At 38.2% G+C, this 22,415-nt stretch overlaps 1 protein-coding gene across 2 annotated transcripts in view; it reads left to right on the forward strand.

Annotated features, from left to right (window-relative positions):
* mertka (c-mer proto-oncogene tyrosine kinase a) overlaps positions 1 to 22,415 on the forward strand; it is a 54,952-nt gene that overhangs the window by 2,713 nt on the left and 29,824 nt on the right. For both annotated transcript variants that reach the window (XM_079843397.1, XM_079843398.1), the window contains exons 2-7: positions 2,669 to 3,026; positions 5,207 to 5,307; positions 5,392 to 5,556; positions 20,112 to 20,198; positions 20,837 to 20,952; positions 21,189 to 21,372. In XM_079843397.1, the coding sequence (XP_079699523.1) occupies positions 2,669 to 3,026; positions 5,207 to 5,307; positions 5,392 to 5,556; positions 20,112 to 20,198; positions 20,837 to 20,952; positions 21,189 to 21,372 (1,011 nt within the window). The remainder of the gene's footprint in view (positions 1 to 2,668; positions 3,027 to 5,206; positions 5,308 to 5,391; positions 5,557 to 20,111; positions 20,199 to 20,836; positions 20,953 to 21,188; positions 21,373 to 22,415) is intronic.

Below are 22,415 nucleotides of genomic sequence, written 5' to 3' on the forward strand. Positions count from 1 at the left end.
ACCAACTCGTGAAGTTTATACAGGGTAGCTCTTCCGGTTTCCCGCTTTGAATAACGAAAACAGACTATTGCCACCAGCTGGAACGGAAAGCTATTTACTGGTGGTGTGTGTTTCTTGCTTTAGACCCACCTGAAAAACTTAAAGCCATGTTTATTTCAATTGTCTCTTTATTTGTGCTATCATTTGCAATTTGTTCTTATTTTATGACTATTCAACAACTGAAAGAAAGCGTCCCTGTTCTGTGTACAACAAAATTACCCAAATTACAAAAAAGTATGGGGGCGCCCCCCCAAAACAATGGTAGGGGAAACACTGTTGAATGTGCTGTACGAGATTGTTTTGATCTAGTTTTGTGGATCCTGTTGTAGTATATATTTAAAAGGCTCTCTCAATAAGAGCTGCGTATGCTTCCTTTGAGAACGGATTCCTTTAGAGAAAGAATTTCCTTTTGCTCTTGGAGAACAGGATGCTGGTTTTCCACTGCATTTCTGAAGCAATGCCAGAGCTGAGTCACGCACTAGAATATATCGAAATAACAGGGATTTCCCTCTCTGAAAAGCGGCTGAACCATGTTCACCATATATCATGGAACCGAATGATTACATATTACAGTTGGATATCGATTCAGTACGATTCGATACGATTTCAATTCGCAAGCTCTCAAATCGATTCGATTCAACTCAATGAATATAGATTTAATGCAAATACTATATTTATCAAAAAGAACAGTGAACATAAGTTTATAAGTGTGTAATTTAAAAAGAAATTAAAAGCCACAAACCTGTATATTAAACTCTCTCTAGGTACACTCAAATGCATACTATTATGTTAAATACAATGCAATTTTGATGCAACTTTATTCTAAAAAATGTATCTGAGAAGTATTTTATACAATTTAGGTTTTTATGGATATTTTGATGTATTTATTCTAAAACATAAAAAGGATATTGGATGATTTTCAGTACACGACCAGCTTTTATTGCGATTTTGCTGACCGTCATGTGTGCAGTTACTTTTCATACACGAGAAGCGCGTTCATACCTGGACACTAGTTGCCGTGGCAACGAACAACAATACCTTAACGTGCTGACTTATGTGGACTAATGCTGCGTCCCAATTCGCCTACTTATACTACGACCTAAAAGTATGTACTCTTTTTGTGAAGAAAAAGTACATACTTTTGAGTGTGTAGCAAAAGAGTATGCAAGCTTTGGGACATACTACTTCATCATCTTTAACGGACTCTGTTGCTTCGTTACGTACGTCCCGTCACTGTTTAAACTGCCCTGTCAATCATCGTCACAGTTAAAATTCTGCACATTCAATTTAATTTCCTACCGTATCAGAGAGAAATGTAGTCGCACGTTGATCTGCCATTCGTGGGTCTTTAATGCGGAGACTCTCCTCATGTGTTTGCAGTTTAAATATAATGAGGCATTTAAAAGTTAATGGCCAAACTTATCAGTACAAAAGTTCTCAATGCTGCTCCAGGTGAAATATAATGTGGATAACATTGAATAAATATTTTTTCGTCAGGTTAAATACTGATAATTGATTACTAAAGCCCCTTTATCTAACCCTCTCTACTTAACCGTCGGACTCGCACATCCGTCATGTTTGTAGTTCTAATCAAATCCTCGTCCAACTCGCAATGGGTTGTGGGTAATATCAGCCGTTAGAGTGTGCGTCGATCCGCACTAGTAGGAAATAGTAGACCATCCAGAAATCTTTGGAATACTCGTTTCAACATACTATGTTTTGGGACTTACTAATTCTATTTTCAAATACTATTTAGGATGGATAGTATGCCAATTGGGACACAGCATAACTTTTATTTGAGGAAATCTGTTTATAATAATAAGCTCATTGGTTCTGCGCTGTCTATTGACTCAGTTGATTTGAATATGTTTATAATGGCTAATGTACGTGCTTAAGTGAACCATCAAGTAGAATGATCATAATGCAAGGCAAGCATTCGCATGTATGTGATCTATTTTTAGCGGTTATGTGCTGGGCTGTGGGGGTGTTGCAACGTCTGGGTGATGTCTCATCAAATGGCTCCGCAGATTTGGAGAAGACTAGTAATTCGATTTACGTTAATCTTATGTTCAATGTTTGCAGAAATAAATATGTGAATAAAATGGATTCGTGGCCTTTGAGAATCAATTTTTTTTTTGCCCAGCCCTATTACATATACTGTACGTATGTGCGTTATAACTCAAAAGATGCATTGTAGTACCATGGTCAAGTCGCTTTTATTTATATATAACGCTTTATACAATACAGATGATTTCAAAGCAGCTTTACAGTGATAAACAGGAAAATAATGATCAAAACAATTCAATAGCTGCTGTGAAGCAGCTCTAAAAAGACATTGTAATGTAATTGTTCAATTCAATGTTGATTCAATTCAGTTCAGATGATTATGAAAGAAAGTGAAATCATTTATAAAGCAGCTCTACAGAAAACAGTGAGGTCGTCATTCAGCTCAATTCAGTTCAAGTTTGGTTCCTATGCAGTTGTTGCCACTTTTAGATACTAGATAACATTGGACACTAGATAAATTGCAGACTTTAAATGCAGCACATGGGCATATTCAGTTTTAGTAAAACATCTACACTGTCATGAAATGCTTATATTGACGAAAACTCTGATCTCCTCAAAACAGCTGCCAGTTGGAAGCATCCCCTCGCTGTCGTCCAGCATGGAGGTTCACCCCAGTGGGTGAGACAGGGACGTTCTTTCCGTCCAACGCAGGCAACAGAACCACTGATTGTCCCGGGACGAGCCTCCAGTGTACATCTCTCGCAGAAAGATATCCAGAAGCTGCGCTTCAAACCCACTGCGGGCACACTTCGGCGGTCAGAGGGGGCAGAGGTCACATTTAACTGCTCCATAGACCTCTATGGTGTGAGCCAGGCACAGGACCTGAATATTCTGTGGTTTAGGAATGGTAAGGAAATCCCTGATGGCTTGCAGACACAGATCTTCATAGAACAGACTTACATCTTGCTGTCCACTACAAGGTAAGAAGACATCGTCAAAAACAGCCATTTAATTACGACCGAAACTGACCAGACGGCCAATATCTGTCTTAGGGCTGCACGATTAATCAAAAACAAACCGTGTGCGATTTGGCAAATCTGTGAATTTTTGTATTTTTAAAAAACATAAATAAATATACACGATCAGGCATAACATTAAGTGAATAACTATAATAATAATCTCTTCATCACGGCACCTGTTAGTGGGTGGGATATATTAGGCAGCAAGTGAACATTTTGTCCTCAAAGTTGATGTGTTAGAAGCAGGAAAAATGGGCAAGTGTAAGGATTTGAGCGAGTTTGACAAGGGCCAAATTGTGACGGCCAGACGACTGGGTCAGAGCGTTTCACAAAACTGCAGCTCTCGTGGGGTGTTCCCGGTCTGCAGTGGTCAGTCTCTATCAAAAGTGCTCCAAGGAAGGAACAGTAGAGAACCGGCCACAGGGTCATGGGCGGCCGAGGCTCATTGATGCACGTGGGGAGAGAAGGCTGGCCCATGTGGTCCGATCAATCAGACGAGCTACTAGGGCTGTACGATTAATCGCAAAATAACCGAAACCGACATTCAGAACCTCTAACCGACGTATTTTTCCCATGTCGGTTATTTCGGTTTTCACGTGACTCCGCCCCGTCAGTCACATCGAGTGCAGTTTGCAGGCACACAGAGAGATGCAGGAGCGGTTATCTGTGTTTATAGATGCCCAGAATCACTATAGTAACTGCATGTTTTACACAGTTTATATACAGGTCAGTTAATCACAGTTCTTATAGCCTATACGCGCTGCCACACACACGCACACACACGGCGCGCGCAATCCCCGGAGCCAGATCGCTTTCACTTTTGTGCTTATAAAGTTTGTCAAGTATGCGTTTAAAGGCTTGCCAGTTTCAACATTTAAAGCGATTGTGCACTATTCAAAAACAACAATACGGAAAACTTCTCCGTTCAGTGCTCAGCTTTTTTCAGTGACACAGAGCCGAGCCGTGTCGTGTCTCTGACAACACGCGCGCCCTGAAGGCAGACCTCTTTCACCTGCGTCCTCACAAAGCTTGTCATTTGTATGTGGTTTAAGCCCTGCCAGTTTGAACATTAAAGCGAGTTTTAGACCATCAGATGTGTATTATGTTGAACTAATGCCTGATATATTGTGACAAACGAACACTCAGACAGAAGCTCGCACATCACGTGAAGATCGCGCGCAGAGAGCAGCAGAAACGCAGTGTCAACGCTGTCCTGTGACTAAAGTAAAGTCACTAAAGTAGCTTAGAAACTCAACCGTTATAGGCATACATTTTAATACCTTTGAAGTAAGTACAAACCACAGCTTCATAAAGAATAGAGACGGTATGAGTAATTCACACACACACAATCACTCTCTAATTAAGAGAGTGAGGGCAAAAAAAGCAACAAAAAAAAGCAAAAGCAAAATAATCGTTCATTAATCGTAATCGAGGTAAAATGTTCAATTAATCAAAGTTTTTATTTTTGGTCAAATCGTTGCAGCCCTACGAGCTACTGGAGCTCAAATTGCTCAAGAAGTTAACGCAGCAAAAATAATTGCAGCCTTTGTGATTTTCATAATCGCAATAAGCCAAATCGGTATACGCATGATTTCAGGTTAATTGCGATTAATCGTGCAGCCCTAATCTGTCTGATTATGTTTGATAATATTGTATTTATTTTGTATTTTATGAGTTTTGTGAATGTTAAGAAAATCCATTCAGGACAACACATCACTTAAATCATATTTTTTTTATATATTTGTTAATCAAAAAATATTATTTAAATTTAATGCAAATAAATCTAAAAAATAATGTAAATTTTCATCTTTTTTATATTTTAAGCCCTTGCCTATGATACGTTTTTAGGAATTTAAATTTGAGAGTTGCATTGGTTATACCTGTCTGCTAAATGAATAAATGTAAATGAAGTTTAAATGCTTGCAATATTATGCATGTCACAATTGCTATTGTATTAAATTACATCAGCCTATGCATAAAATATCTGCACTATATCGTTCATCAACAACCTTTCTCTTTGCAAAACAGTCAACTGCTAAGGGTAACATTTCATGCTAAAGTTTTTCCCTAGGGTTGTAAAATCAAATCTTTAGGTTTTTTTTGTAAAAAATGTATTTATTTGCTTTGACATCATCTTTCAGCATTAAAAGTGTCCAGAGATCAGATGCCGGGGAATATCACTGCAGGCTTAGCGCCAGTAACAAGATCATTGAGTCAAATCCCATCATCTTAGAGGTGGAAGGTAAGTAAACCTTCAAACCCAGCGACAGAAACCTCTGTTTATTTTAGAGATTTTTATGTTTTTCCACATTTTACTCAAATCCAGGCCTGCCGACCTTCACTATACAGCCGAGTGACGTGAACATCACGAGAAACACTTCCTTCAATTTGACCTGTGAGGCGGTCGGTCCCCCGAACCCTGTAACCATTAAGTGGCTTCACCAAGGCAAGAGATTAGAAAATGAGTCCTCCAGTACCTTCACTGTTAAAGGTGAGAGCTTTGGCTTTTTATATGGTCCTCACGACTCCTCAGATTTTTATGTTTCTTTGATTTAGCTGTAGATTAAAATGCATCAGTTTCTTAAAGGTGCTATATTTAAGAATTTTCTTGTATTAGGTTTTTTCATTGCCAATGTGTGAACAGCTTGTAAGAACTTAAAAAGTGAGACCTTCCTGAGCTTCCTAGGTTGTCTGTGAAAGCCTGTAGACTGATTTTTATGTGATTTTTATGACTCGGATTAGTTTTTGGATGTGATGTTTACGCACATTCCCGAGAGCCTCCTCTTCATTCTTTACAGTGTGCAACACTAGCTTAGAGATCACTAATGTAAACAAATGCACAGCACAACACAAACTAAAATGCATTTTTTTGCTGTTTCACAGTAAAAGAGACATAAACAATTTGTAAAATCTGGAATGATTCAACGAGGTCAAATACAATGACGCATGAAATTAATGCTTCTACAATGTCATTAATGTCAATGTGCCATGCAAAGAAAAGGGATTCATTAAAAATATAATCCCACACAGCTACATCTTTATAGTATATAGTCTCAGATAAATAGTTTATGATAACTATCATAACAGTGTAAGTTTAATGACCTCACCTGTCGACATGATACCTATGAATTGCAGAGCTTGTGCAAACATATCCACATCACTGTGATCAGATGTTTTCTTACCGTTGTCATTTTTGTTGTGTTTATTTTGTTATTGAGAGGAAAGCGCGCAGCACATATTTACATATTCATCTAAACGTCACTCTCAGCCGTGTGGATGGTGTATGTTCTTTTACAATATATCGCTGTAAAGGTGTAGCAATCCAACTTCTATTTACTTCGAAGAGTATATCTGGGCCTTGAATCACATTCAGACTCTTGTGCGTTACACCGTGTCCTAACTACACGCGACACATGGTTAATTAGAGTTTTTGTCCTAACCAGCCACGGCGGCGACACGCGATGATTCTATTTTAGAAACAGTTTCTGTTTCTGCGACGTTGCGGCTGGAACAACAACACAAAAAACATGGCAATTAGTGATGCACCGATCATGATTTTACATGGCCGATTCCGATACAGATTTTTTTTCAATAAAACTGGCCGATACCGATTTCCGATTTTTTTTTTTTTTTTACACAATAAAAGAACGAAAGTATACATGAACAAGATGTTTATTTGGTATTTAACAGGCTAATTTGGCTTTTGTCTAATGAAAACAAGTCCGCAATCTGAAATTAACGGGACATTGAATTGGAAATGAAAAGGCTGAAAGGTGAAATTAAAGGCAACAACTGCATATTCTGCAATCCAAACAAAGATGTTACTTAAATCAGCATTTGTTTTTAAATTCAGTGTAAAGAAAAAAAGTCTTTACCAGTGAAATTAAATAAAACCAAAGTATATAATTGTTCCAAAATGTTAAATCAAATAATGTTTAGTGCAACGAAAAAAACTAAGATGCTACAGCAGGTGCTTTTTAAATCAAATTAAGTCAATGTCATTTTAAGGTAAAATAAAAATTATCATCCAGAACTGATGGTATTTCTTTTCAAAAGTGCATGCATGTTCTTCTTTAGGCTACAAAAATAAGTATTTCGGCTTTGTCACAAGTTAGTCTGTTTCGTTCTCATCCGATCCAGCACGTGAGAAGCTGAGCTGAACAAACGCTCATTATCTGCGCTTGTGCAGGCGCGGAGAGGTGAGCTTGCGCAACTTCAGCTTGCGCAGGAAAGCTGCTCTTCATTCCCTTCAGCGTATCTCGTCTCTTCCCTCAGTTCTCCAGTTTCTGTTTGTAACACAGTGACATGTTCGTGTTCGCGAATGATTGCAATATAGGCGCGTATGTGCACGCGGGCGCACTTCTGGAAAAATCGGCAGAAAAATACAAAGAAAACCGTCCGGTTGCCGATCGCGCGCCAGAAGCAAAAAACGTCCGGTTCCGGTTTTTGGCCGGTCAACCGGTGCATCCCTAATGGCAATGATAAGCTCAGGTAATGTTTATGTGCTTTATTTAATGTTAAAAGCGTGTGATCTGACTTTGAATATCATTTAGTGCTCCCAGCTTTGTTAGTCGTACTAAAAGCAACAAAGGATAATTCACCTCAGATCTTGAAATTAAACAAATTGAAACAAGAACGTTCAAAGTGTGAACAAACCAGTATATTCTATGACAGATTGTTTTAGCAACTCGCTATGTATTTTTAGTAATGTTTAAATGGCGTGATATTTGTAAATTTGATCCATTTCCTTTCGAGTGCAGTCAAGATTAATCTCTGGTGGCCTACACTTGCCGCGAGAGCCCGCCCACACGCTGTTCTGATTGGCTGTGGTTTTTGATTGATTTGTTGCATATCGCAATCGCGTCTGGTGTGGACAGAAAAGTTGCTTGTCGCTGGAATCTTATCATGTCGCGTGTAGGACGAGTGCGAGCACGGGCAATAAATTGCTGGCTGCAGTTCACTTAATGGCCTTGTTAATTCACTGGTGTCACTAATAACAACGGTTTCTAACAACGGTTTACATATGTCCCCTTTAACATCTTGTTGTCAGTATACAGTAGAAGAGAATCAATAGGCCTTTAAAGTGAAATCTAGCATAACAATATCTGATTTTAGAAAGAATGGAAGATTTAGTTGAGGTAGATTTGCTGTCCGCTGGATTTTATTTGTGGTATAAGGTCTACCACAAGCTTGTACACACTACCACAAGTGCCTGTTGACATTAAATGACTCTTCAGTACGCTGGGTTCCAGCTGACAACAAACATGAAAAACTGTTCCTCTGGTCAATCAGGACATCCTTATTACAGGGAAACAGTAGTCACCGAAACTTTGAACAACAGGAAACAATAGAAACCAAACTTAGATTTGCAGCGTTGAATGAAGATTAAAGAGGCAAAAAATAAAGGGTCATTCTCAGTGATGGGAATAACGGCGTTACAGATAAACGGCGTTACTAACGGAATTATTTTTTTCAGTAACGAGTAATCAAACGAATTACTGTTCCTCCCGTTACAACGCCGTTAGCGTTACTGAGGGAAAAAAAGCGGCGTTAGTCGCGTTACTATAATTGAGCTCACTGAAGCGCTTTTCATCCGAACAGGCTCTCTGTCAGTCAGACCTGTCGTGTGTGTGTGTGTGTGTGTGTGTGAGCGCGCGCGCGCACCAGCCATGCGTGTTGGGGGTGGGTGCGGTGGTGCACATAACTGATGATGATTGGTGGGTGGGAGACAAGGTTGAAGTTGATAGGTTGAGTTCACACCTATTTTTTTCACGGTCTATGGTTCACACACACACACACACACACACACACACACACACACCAATGACGCACACGCATATGCACATTCAGCGATGGTCCAACGACTTCAAAGGTAGCTTTCGCAAACTGGAAGTATAAGCGCTACTTTTCCCTCGTTGAGGTGAAAGGTAAGAATATTTATGTAACATGCAACTTATGCCCAGGAAGAAAAAGTGATTCTGAAGCGCCTCACATCATCATATGCCACAAAATTAGTGGCTAAAAACCCAGGTGATAACGTGAGCTCCACTACCAAAGGAAAGTATAGTACTGATAATATTTACACAATATTTACACTATAGTAGGCCTACTGATAATATTTACAATAATGCATTGAATTTGATAGGTGTCTCTCACATTGTCCCACAGCAACATTACAATAGTGTACATTAATGTACAATGTTTTATAATAATAATTTATTCTATTTAGTGTCCAATTCATTCATTTAACATATCTAATACTGGGGGCATCCAAGTTATTTGACATATTTGAACATTAAAAAAAAAAAAAAAAAGTAACGCAGTAATTACTTTCCCTGGTAATTAGTTACTTTTATAATGATGTAACTCAGTTACTAACTCAGTTACTATTTGTAAGAAGTAACTAGTAACTATAACTAATTACTTTTTTAAAGTAACGTGCCCAACACTGGTCATTCTATCTAAGGGCTGCCTTTTCTTTTGTTAATAAATTGCTTCGTGCCTCACAAAAATGAGACCATTCAGGCTATTCTAATTTTATTTATATACTATTATAGTATTTATTTTTCAGTTTAAGGTTTAAATTTAGTCATTTTGTCATTTTTATTAAGTTTTTTTTAAATATATTTCTAGCTTTCATTTATTTTTTATTTCAGTTTTAAATTTAGTACTTAAACTTATTTCAGTTAGTTGCTTAAGCAACATTTCTAATTAAACAAAAGTATTTTAAGCAAGTTTAAGCTTTTAATCTAATATTTATATTGCGTATTTCAGTTTTGTTTTACTTAATAACAACACTGCACTTATTTCAATAGCAATGCACCGCACAGAGAAAACCGGAACTCTACTGCTCTCTGATCCATTTACTTTCCAAACAGTTGATGTCATAAAACTTCTTAAATCTAGTTTTATTGCCTAGCCTTCTATAGTGATTGTAATTTCCAATTTTCCTCTAAAGTAATCTGTTTCACATTCCGAGCAGGGTCATGTATCCCCTCGAAGTCCCCTGGCTGAGATCATCCAGCACATTTTGTTTTCTGCAGTTATGGAAAATGTGCACATTACAGATATTGTGAAATGTGACAGAGCTCGCAGAAAAGCTGCTGAAGCTTGCTTGTAAATTTAGTGTCTGCTCACAGTTCTGTGGATTTGGAAACGTAAAGCGAAAGCAAACCAACTCAGGGTAATCAGTTAAAGCTTGTGTTTAGAGGTGAACTTTGAGAGGGAGAAACTACATGAAAATCACTACTGTGTGTAGTGAGATACAATCTACTGATGACACAGTTTATTCTGATAATTGAGCAGTCAGATTACACTGATTACAGTGACTTTAAACTGTGGGCAATTTTCTTTTTTGATCATATCAAGAGGTATAATTGAATCAGTTTTGATTGAGTCACTTGATTGATGAAATGAAAGTTCATCCTGTTTGATAAATGCGTGCTTATGATCTTATTGTGAGTGATTCATCTGTACATGTTTAATATTTATAATTAGACCTCCAAATAACTTTTTACATGACTCATTGTGACTAACTTATTATATATAAGTCCCCTGTAGTCAATCATTTTATCCCTTAAAACTCATCTTTGATCACCAAAACTACATATTTAAACGTTTTTCTTCCTCGAAGAAAATTTCACCATGGTAAATGAGTACCATGAGTGCACGCAGTGCAATGATATTACCTGAAATAGGCTAACTTCCGTCAACATAACCAACGTGACAGCCTGCTTACACAGGGAGTGTGCCGGGGACTATTTTCAGGCGCTGCGTAATGTTGCGCCGCTGCACTCATGGTACGGCAGTAAAGTTCCTTGATTATTATGCAGGAATGAGAGTATAGTTCCTAGTGGAGTGTTCCTTTAAGCTCATCATAACTCATCCCACACTATGTAACCTTAAATTGCATGTCTTGTCAAATTAGATTTGTTGTTAATTTTCAATTATTTATTATTCACACTTTTGACTTGGCTAGTCCGCAACCACCCAGAAACACTAGCAAACACCCGGAATTCCCTACACTCCTAGAAAAAAGGTTTAATGCGGTTCTATATAGAACTCTAGGGTTCTTGACTCAATTTTTAAGACTATTCCATAAAGGTTGTATATAAGGAGAAATGTCTTAAATCACATATCAAAAATGCCACTGTCCCAAGCTTAAACCAGCTCCAAAACACCCGGCAGGAAGTTTCTAGTAAACCTGAAGACCTCGATTATCTGGTTCAGGTGTTTAATTAGGATCGGAGCAAAACCCTTTAGGACAGTGGCCCTCCAGGAATTGAGTTTGACACCCCTGCCTCAAATGATTGCATAATACTTTCATGTTTAACAGGTTATTTCAACTTGTTTTCTAGTGATAAAGTACATTTATGAGCTGTTTAATCCATAAAAAAAACAAAGGGAATTCATTCAAACTAAATCCATAAATGTATCCCTTTATGAAACCCCTAAAAGGTTCTATGAAGCATCTGGTGGAACCTTATTAAAGTTATAAAAATAACCTTTTCTTCTAAAAGTGTCTCGTGGTAGCAGACAGTGAGTTTTGCAGGGAAAAACACCACTCACGGTTTTTGTGGTTAATCTCCTAGGTATGATAATCGGTTTCTTGGCAACAAGCGTTAAAGCCTGAGTTATTGTGAAAGCAGGAGTTTTATGGTTAAAGTTTATTCACGCGGTGCTATAGGGAGAGAGAGCTGATATCACACACACACAAAAGCCTCATTCAGGGGCCCCGGCGTCCCTGCAGAGAGCCTTGTAAAGAACGGACAGATCAAACTTTAGGTGGCTGGAGCCAAGACCTGCGCTCTTTAAAATAAAGACTTTAATGGTTCTTTGCTGCACTGTATGTTCAACAAAAATACTCTTCTTATCAGGGACTTTTAGTTGTGTATTTACAGGTAATGTTGTTTATGGTTTTTGAAGCATCAAACAGAAGTTGCAATAGTCTTTTCTTCCCTATTGTGATGTATATCAGAGTCAAACGGCTTCTCTAACAAGAGATAATGTAGGGTGGGACTGGGTGTCGTCCATGGGGAATTGATTGGATGGTTGTGGTTTGCTATTGATGGATCTCATGTGAGTGACAGATTGCCCCGCCCTCACGCCAGTAACTCATCATCAGAGAAGAGGAAAAATGATGTGCACGGATAAATTGTTTCATGGTGACTTAAAGTTCTTGATCTTACATTATAGGTTCTTCAGATCTGCCTATTGTTTGAAACTAAAAATGAAGCCCTTTTGAATTCTTCAAAACATCAGAACATAGCTTTCTAAACCTAATTATATTACTTAAAAGGAAAAGGTCTGTTGCTATTGTGTTCTGGGTGATTGCTATGGCATTGCTTGATGGTTATTATGCTGTTAGTGGTGGTTTCTAATAGAATGTGATTCGGTAGAGAGATAGACGGATATAAATATTTATACATATAACATATTTATTCATATTTAACCGTTTCAGTAGCCTGACAAGCCAGACCCACATCAAGATGTTTGGTCTGGGAACTCACCATTGGCAGGGCTCAATCCGAGGGGCGGGATAAACGGTTGTCTTTCAGATTCCCTCCGCACGCAATAGGACAGCGCTACAACCAACCAGAGCAGTGAAGAAGGTGAAGCGGAGCTAGTTGATAGATTAAACTTTCGCCGTATCCGGTCGGCAAAACTCCGAACACATCTTCCTTTCTTAAGAATGACTTCAGTGCCGTTCTTTTCTCAGAGAAAAGCTTAACTCCAAGTCTTCCAGAGTTGCGGCCAAAGCAGATTTGAAAGACCGCTGTTCGCCAGCTTCTTTGTTTACAAGTCCTAAAGCCCGCCCACCGACTCTATACACAATGTGATTGGCCTGACCAGAGTTTGGTTTTTCCAGCTCACAAGCCAACGGAGAGTTGCTAGACTACCCTGACTGCAAATTCGATTTGCTGCCGCTAGGGTGCATCTAGATTTCTAGGCTACCGTTTCAGGACATTTAAATGGCAAACTATTTATACCTCCCTTACAAAAAAGTACTGTGGTGGTGGTACCATGGTATAAGGATGATATCAGATTGTTTTGATATGGTTCTGAATGATTATATCATATGTTATAGTAATTTCCTTTACTTATTTTTAAATTTAGTAAACTTTTTCTTGCCCATTTTCCACCTCCAGAATCAGGGCCCAGAATTGACCGTTCGCAAAGACCCGCCCCCTTTAGTTACTGTTGCTATGTCCGACAAGCCTTGGCGCTCTCACACCACACACACACTCACGTAGAGAAAATACATTGTGGAGCAAAGAGGACACTGACAACACGCCGACAGACAGGAGAGAGCAAGTTACTTTTGAAATGAAACGAAGTCTCAACTTTAAAATGTTGTCTTTTTTTTTTTTTTTTTTTAAATGTAAACCACAAATAGCGTTTTGTGGCTCTTTAATGTGTCGTTATCACTGTTACGCCTCAGTTAAAGCTGCTCGTGAACCGATCATCTCTTCCATCTAGTTCATTGATAAGCATGAAATAAACATGAACACTAAAATAAATTTTGTTTCAACCGCGGAAAGACGTCAGTAATCACCATCTATCAAGTTCAAGTCCACTGACGTTAATCTACTAACTCTCCTGACTGCTTTGTCGGACAAACCGGCAGATTCGGCGATGTGATTGGTCAGATTGCCTGTCAATCAAACTCATGGCGAAGGGTGAATTGGCTTTAGCAAGAAATCTATATGGCGATGCACATGTTAAATATTTTGCTTTCAAAATGTTGAGGAAAGAATTTATTTATGTTGTGATTGACACAATGAACTGTGTTTCTTGTTATTCACATGAAAGGAAAATTGTTAAATTGATTGTCATGGGACAAAAAGATAACAATAATGTAAAATATAGTTTCATAGCTATTTATTTATAATAAATAGAATGTATATTTGTGCAGTAGAGTGGTGCAGGTATGACGTCAGAACCCGGAAAAGGAATATGTCACTGGTTCCCTCGAGATTTTCCTCTGGATTTTCCTTTCCTTTTTTTTAAATTTGTGTAAAATAATGCCTATGGTAAACATAATTTGACGATTCTTAAACCGTAACACCCGTATCGAAAACACACATTTTGAAGCTGTTATTTTAATTTAAAAAACATATGTTTAAAATGGCTTTTTATCTGGCTCTGAATCTGACAGCTTGTTTAAAAGCATCAATTCAGTTTGTAGATCTTGTTTGAAGATCAAGATCAGATACGCCCATTTCTTTGTTTAATAAGTACGCCATGTTTCATCTCACGTGCACGTTTCATCTCTCATGTATGAGACCAAAAAAAAAACCATGTTGCGGCCCACTTCTCCTTTAAAGTGCCGTTCTTACTGGAATTAAATGTGAACACAGAACGTCTCTGATTTTCCATGTTGAACTCTGGCTCACTGTCCTTCTCTGCACAATGGTTGCATTACGTCATGCACACACAAACACTTTCTTTCTCTCTCTGGATGCTGTGATGTGTGTTTCCATTAAGAGGGAACTAGTTAGAGCTGGATATGACGGTTTCCCATGTGAAGAATAGCCAGTAATTACTGCTCAAGTTACAAAATGTCCACATAAATGCTGAGTTCGGTAAAGCCATTATGAAACTTCAGCCACTGCGAATGTGCTTAATCATTCAGAACATGCTATACACTGGAAACACTTGTGTTTAGATGCAATTATATGCTCAATGCGGACTCAAAAAAAAAAAAAAGATGCATTACTTTCTCCTAATAACAAATCAACTAGACAACAGTTTTCATATTCCAAACTGAACGCTACCTGAAATATAATATAGTTTGGATGGTTGCAAGGGTGTTGCTTTTGTATTTTGGATGGATAAATGATTTTTTAGAAGTTTTAAATAAAACAAAGATGATTGAAATATGTTTTACAAGAACATAATGTTACGTTCATATTTGTAAATTTCACGTTTAAAGGCACAGTATGGAAGATTTCTGCATTAAAATATACAAAAAACACTAGCACAGTGTTATACATTTTTTTCGCTTGTGTACTTACATCGATCAGGCATAACATTATCAAAATCACAGAGTTAGCTCGGGAATGTTCCCGGTCTGCAGTGGTCAGTCTCTATCAAAAGTGGTCCAAGGAAGGAACAGTGGTGAGCCGGCGACAGGGTCATGGGCGGCCAGGGCTCATTGATGCACGTGGGGAGCGAAGGCTGGCCCGTGTGGTCTGATCAAACAGACGAGCTACTGGAGCTCAAATTGCTCAAGAAGTTAATGCTGGTTCTGATTGAAAGGTGTCAGGATAATGTACCCTTTCACAAAGCAAAATTGGTTCAGGAATGGTTTGAGGAGCACAGCAATGAGTTTGAGGTGTTGACTTGCCCTCCAAATTCCCCAGATCTCAATCCAATCGAGCATCTGTGGGATGTGCTGAGCAAACAAGTCCATGGAGGATCCATGGAGGCCCCACCTCGCAACTTACAGGACTTAAAGGATCTGCTGCTAACATCTTGGTGCCAGATACCACAGCACACCTTCAGGGGTCTAGAGGAGTCCATGCCTCGACGGGTCAGGGCTGTTCTGGCAGCAAACGGGAGACCAACACAATATTAGGTCATAATGTTATGCTTGATCTCTCTACATCGTCCCAACCCTTTCCAAAAATGTTTAAATCCAGAGAAATTCACAATTTTAACCATTGTAATGTCATTTGTGACTGTTTATTATCGCTTCTCGTTACAAGTATGGGAAGACGGTTGGTGCATGTTGTGTTTCCAGATGCATGTTATAAGCCACCCAAACTCAGAGCAGATGCAGAGATAAGTTCATGTGGAGCTACATTTACTGTGAACACCGAAAACGCTGGATCATGAGCTGCTCGTGTGTAAAAGAACACTTTGAATTATATTGCAGCCTCTGTGATTTGATAATCCGATAAACGATTATGGTTTTATTTTGATTAATTTAGCAGTCCTAGATGCCTGGATGTTGTTTGGCAGTTTAGATAATACCATGCTATTTACTTGGTGTTTAAAGGTACTCAGTATATGAAGGAATGACCATGGTACATGCTCAAAAAGCTTCTTTCTGGTACTCTTTTTATTAGTGTTGTTGTAAGAGACCCTGAACCAGATTCTGCTGGATCCGTATGCAGAGCCGGCTAGCATGGCTGTTCTCCAAACCCAATAATTACAGGCCGTCAGAAATGCAGCATACACTTCCTGGCACGTGTACAACTTGCAGAATCTGTCCAGCCTACTTGCATGCTTGTTTTTGTGGAGAGACTCCATTTGTATACTTTCTGTTCAGCTAACAAAAGCTTAACTTTACAAAATGGGTTTTGGTCAATCGGATCACGAGTATACGAGGGAGACCTGGTGTTTACACCTCTTTTGTCCACTTTCAACCACTTCTGTCCTGATTTATTTGAGGGGAGGGTAAATTAATGGACTTTTTCAGATCTTTCGATCTACTGGACAAAATAAGCTCACAAAATGTACATATGAACGCACCGGCGATGACAGAAAACATATGGAGAGCAGCAGTTTTCGTTTCTGCTCTGACAGCCGCAAGATCAGCCGAACTCTGTGTTAGAAATCAGGCATCGGCATTTGTTTTTCATCTTCAAACCATCAGCCAACAAAGTTTAATCCTGTCTGACTAGCACACTTCCCATAATGTTCACGCATTAGGTCGGTAGGCGGAGAGAAAAAGTTTTTTTGTGGCTGTTCGAACTAGAGGTCGACCGATTCATCGGTTTTGCCGATTAATCGGCACAGATAGTTGATTGGTGGAGCAATCGGTTATCGGCAAAAATCCACACCGATATGTTATTACACAGTACAGGAGCTCTGAGAAGGGTCTGTTGGCATTTATATAGCACGAGAGCGGCCTTTAGAGGCCGAATAAAAACTATCACTGATGCCTTGTGTTTACATTCACACGTGAGGCTGCACGGAGAGCGCTGGCACATCAGATGCGTGTTTAAAACACGACAGCGAAACGGTATGAAAACAGAGCACTACAGTACTTGTTGCCAAATCATTATAAAGTAATTCATTTCTTGATAAGATGCTGCATTAACAGGTAAAGAACAGCAGTGTGTATGTTTGTCAACTGAGAGGACGCTAGCATTAGCAGTACCTCAAGCAGTTAAAACAAGATAAAAACATACGCAAGTCTGACCCAAATGTTGCATATATAAAATTAGGGATGTGAGAACGCAAACCGTATCGTCATGCTGCCGACAGAAACATAAACAAAACAGAAGCGCATTCGTTTTTTATTATTAGATACTCGTCTTCTAAAAAAGCAGACTGTTTGGATATGAAATGGTAACATTTGTAACATTAACTAAGGTAATAAATGCTGTGGAAGTATTGTTCATCGTTAGTATGTTAAAGGTCCTGTTCTTCGTGATCCCATTTCATCAAACTTTAGTTAGTGTGTAATGTTGCTGTTAGAGCATTTATAATACCTGTAAAATTATAAAGCTCAAAGTTCAATGCCAAGCGAGATATTTTATTTAACAGAAGTTCCCTTTCAAAGCCTACAGCGAACGGCTGGTTAGGACTACATCCTGGTATTTCCTGCTTTAATGAAGTCAGTAGAGCAGTATGTCGACTAACCTCCGCCCACAAGAACGCACGAAAAAGGGGGCGTGGTCTTGTTGCTCCCGCGTGGAGAATAGGAAGTGTTGCGTTCGTATAGTTTGTTTGTTGCCATGTCGTCGAGACGCTGTTATTTTCATCCCGGAGTCAAGTCACCTTTGTTTGGCTTTCCCAGGGACGCTGTACTTAGAGATCATTGAGCGCATGCATCCCCGTTATGGTGAGAGGCGTGACCTTTCCGGTAACGTGCGCTCTGCGTGCCCTAAGCTGCTGTCGAATCACAACACGGGAACCGCTGGCACAATCAGAACTCGTTACGTGTTTTTGAAGGAGGGACTTCATAGAGCAGGGAAATCTTTCAAGCCGTTTTGAGGACAGTGAAAACAGCAGTATACAGATAAGTAAATTGTGTGAAAAATACTGTGTTTTTTTACACGCGAAACATGAACACATGTTATATTGCACACTGTAAACACAATCAAAGCTTCAAAAAAACACGAAAAACGGGACCTTTAATTTCAACATTAAATTGAGTTTGAATTATTCAATGTATATTGCATAATGCATATAGTTCATGTAAGCTAATAAATCCTTGTTGCATAGGAACTTGCATAGTGTTACCTATGAAATGTAAGCATGTTTCTAGGTTATAGGTAAAGAAACAAATTTGACCTGTAATATTTTAATGTTTTAAATTTATTTACTGAAGAATTTGTTCTGTTAGAACTTCTCATTTTAATATTCATATTTATATGTTTTTAATTTAGCACATTTTCATGGATCAGTACTATTTTTTTTTATTTATTGTTATAAAGTTCAGCACTGTTTTATTTTTATGTTTTTTTATCCCGTATCCATTTAAAAAACTATCGGTCGATTAATCGGTTATCGACAAGTGTGGTCCAACCTAGTTATCGGGATCGGTAAAATCCACTATCGGTCGACCTCTAGTTCGAATTCATTCGACCACATGATCATCATACACTATGAAAGCAATCCGGTCCAATGAGTTTTCCACTCCCTCTGGAAGTCGTCCAAAGTGGACAAGCTCAAAACTTTTTTGACCCCCTTTACACCTGTATATAGCGTCATCCACTTGTGATCTGATCGACCAAAACACATCTTTAATAGCAGGTGTAAACAGGGCCTAAATCTTCAAGAGCAAGGGTAAATGTCTGACTGTTTATTTTCGTCTTGATGGAGGTCTACCTCAAAAATAATTGGTGCAAAACATCTCTGTGTGTTGGTTTCAGCAAATTAGGTATCATTTAGGAAGACTGGAGTGTTTATATTCAAGAAACCTTGCTTTTCCAAGTCCAGACTGAACCTATAATCATTCCTACAGTGAATTAAATACTGTCGTCCATTATTTAAATTTGCATCTTTTTCTAGGCGGCATTTCAATAGCATAGTTCAGTCACTGTGGCGCTTGAGAACGGAGGCACGATCTGTCCCACTGACAGTCAGAGATAGACACGTTTGATACTCAGAAACATGTCAACAACCAAACAAGTAGCTTCCTGTCAGCTCCAATGGGGGAAGCAATGTGTCCTTTGTGACCGAGTCTTTGGGTCTGGGCAGAAATGCACTCGCACAAAAGGGATATTATGGTTGGGCTTGTGTCAGAGTGGGGCTGGAGTGTTGGCGTGGAGTGGCACTGAAAGACTCGTTCTGTGAGATGCGCTGGCGGTGAAAGTTACGCAGTCCTGCATGTGCTCGACCTCAACCATTGATGCAAACCTGACGTTGACTGCATGTCACCTGCAGAATCACATCACTATTATTTAGATTTTAAGCACCGTTTGTGGCACCAAATAATATCTATTTTATTTTTTGAAAATATGTACGTGATGCTTAATTGTGCAAAACTTCTTTTTTACTTTTTAGTGTGAGTGTGAGTGTGAGTGTGTCTCATCAAGGCTGCATTTACTTAATCCAAAAAATAAAGTAAAATATTGTGAAATATTATTATAATTTGAAATGACTGTTTTATATGTTAATATATTGTAAAATGTAATTAATTCCTGGGATCAAGGCTGAATTTATCATCATTACTCCAGTCTTCAGTGTCACATGATCCTTCAGAAATCATTTTTATATGATGACTTGCTGCTCAAGAAACATTTATTATGATTATGAAAACAGTTTAACACATTTTGTGAAAACTGATACTTTTTGTTTCAGGATTCTTTGAATATAAAGTTCAAAAGAAACGGAAATCTTTTGTAACATTTATAAACGTCTTTGTCACTTTTGATTTTAATGCATCCTTGCTGAATACAATTATTAATTTCTTTAAAAAATAAAATCATACTGACCTCAAACTTTTGAACAATTCTTAAAACCATGAGTAATAATAATAGTTAGCAAGCACCACTGATTGTTCCCAAACAGGCTTCCATCTTCCATTGTTTTAATATCTGCACATTAGAGTGAGATATTAAATATTTTATTTTCTGTTCTCTGCAGGTGTTGATGCTCCCACCCAGTACAGCTGTCAAGCTCACAACGCGAAGGGCCTCACAGTCTCCAGAGACGCTCACGTCAATATCAAAGGTGCTGAACATGAGAACAGTGTCATATTTACTATCATTTATATACTATGTTATTTTTATATTTTCAGTGTTCAGTTTAGTTGCGTTTTAGTACTTTTCTTATGTGCTTTTGCCATTTTTATTCGTTTTTTAATACTTCTATTTAGCTTTATATTTATGTTTGTTTTAGTTTAGCTATTTCTTACTTCATCTTAAACTTTTATATTATTAGTTAGCTGCCAAGGCAACATTTTTCTTCATCCAGTTCATCCAATATTTATATTTTATTGTATTTCAGCTGTTTTTTTTTTCAATTAATGAAAGTGACTTTTTAAAAAAAGTTTTAGTTACTAACATTATTTTATGTATTAATAATTTTACTAATAACAAATTTTAAATCATTTTTAACTAATAATTTTTTTTATCCTCCATGTAATTTCATATTGTAATGGTGATCCGAGTCATTTTCATTTCTTCGGCCTTTTCCACAAGGGTGTTGCACGTGTATTGACACATTATACACATTAGTTAAATTATAAGAGAAATCTACCTCAAAAACTACTTTAAAAACTACATATTGTGCCTTTAATATAAAGAAAATATAGCTAAATTAATGTCGTTTATGGCTCTAACACACATGCATGGTTAATGTATTTCCAGAGCTTCCTGACAAAGTGTCACAGGTCACAGTAGAAAAACGCGAGGCCAACAAACTCCTCTTGAGCTGGACTCCAGGACACGATGGCTTCTCTCCTCTCATCTCGTGCTACATCACGGTAAGAGGGACAAAATGAATGAACATTGTACAAGGTTATTGTGTTGTGATGATTCCTCTGAGGAACATGGTGTTCAGTTCAGGGTGATTTCTTTTTTCTGTGATTTCTTTTCCATCCATTTTAACTTGAAATCATAGTTCTGTTCAGTTGGTAAAGTAACACCACTGAAAGCTTTGGTTCAGATGATTCTGATCAGTTTGTAGTGAATCATAAATGCCCTAAATCATGTGTTGCAGGTGCGAGAGCTCGGCCGTGATCCGGGGAGTCCTACTGCCGCATACAGCACACAAGTGCCTCCGTTTCAGTATGAAATCAGCAAACTCAAAGCCATGACCTGGTACAACATGAGTGTGTCCTGCACCAATGAGATCGGGTTGTCACCACAAAGCGATTGGGTTCAGAGCAACACTACAGAGGGCGGTAAGTCAGATTCCTGGAGCAACTTCCTGGACTTTCTGTGAATGAAAAGCATTTCGAGCCACTGGGTACACTACCATTCAAAAGATTCAAATTTCAGTTTTTGACAGACATCTCTTATGTGCACCAAGGTTGCATTTATTTGATCAAAAATACAATTCCTATCACATGATCCTTCAGAGATCATCCTAATATGATGATTTGCTGTTTACAGTAAGAAGCGTTTATTATTATCAATGTTGAAAACCGTTGTGCTGCTTCATGTTTTTGCAGAAACCGTAATGCATGTTTTCAGTATTCTGTGATGAATAGATAGATAAAGGCAGATATATGGCAGATATATTTGCTTGTTTTAACCAAAAATTCACTTCAATTTCATTTTATTTTCCAGAAAATAAGAAAAAATATCTAATGTAATTGAACTTATCTAGTAAATGCATCTTGATTTAAGAATTTTTAGATATATTTATACTAGAAACAAGACAAAAATACTAAATTTTTTGCAGTGCATGCAAGGCAAAAAGTAAAAAAAAAAAAAAAAGTCTATATCTAGAATGGCTTTAAGGTATTTAGTCTATAAACATGTATATACAAATGCACAAAACAGCAAGTTTATGACAAAAATGGTCTGCAATTTGGCTTTTATTACTCATTTAATACATGTCTACATTACAAATTACATAAAATTAGAAATTAACCTACATTTCTGACAAATTACCACTGTTAAAGGTAGTGTTACCACAGTAAATCCATTTGGCATTTGGCCCGTGGGCCGGACTTTGGACACCCCTGGTCTGGGGAGTCTGCCGTGTATTTTCTACTGCACAAGAGGCGTGATAAACGAGCATAAATTAAATGACTCTGTACACAATTGGATAGTCCTTCAACCAATCAGACCACAAGAGGCGTGATCAACGGGCAACGACCCATCACTTCTCTATCCGTCATCGTGTTAAACCCACCAATAGCGCGCCAGGTGGATAAGCCAGTCGATGATAGTTTCCCGCAAAAGTGTAACAGAAGCAGTAGAAATGAATGTACAGGTT

The sequence above is a fragment of the Gobio gobio genome (assembly GCF_949357685.1).
Source record: "Gobio gobio genome assembly, chromosome: 18".
Taxonomy (NCBI): domain Eukaryota; kingdom Metazoa; phylum Chordata; class Actinopteri; order Cypriniformes; family Gobionidae; genus Gobio; species Gobio gobio.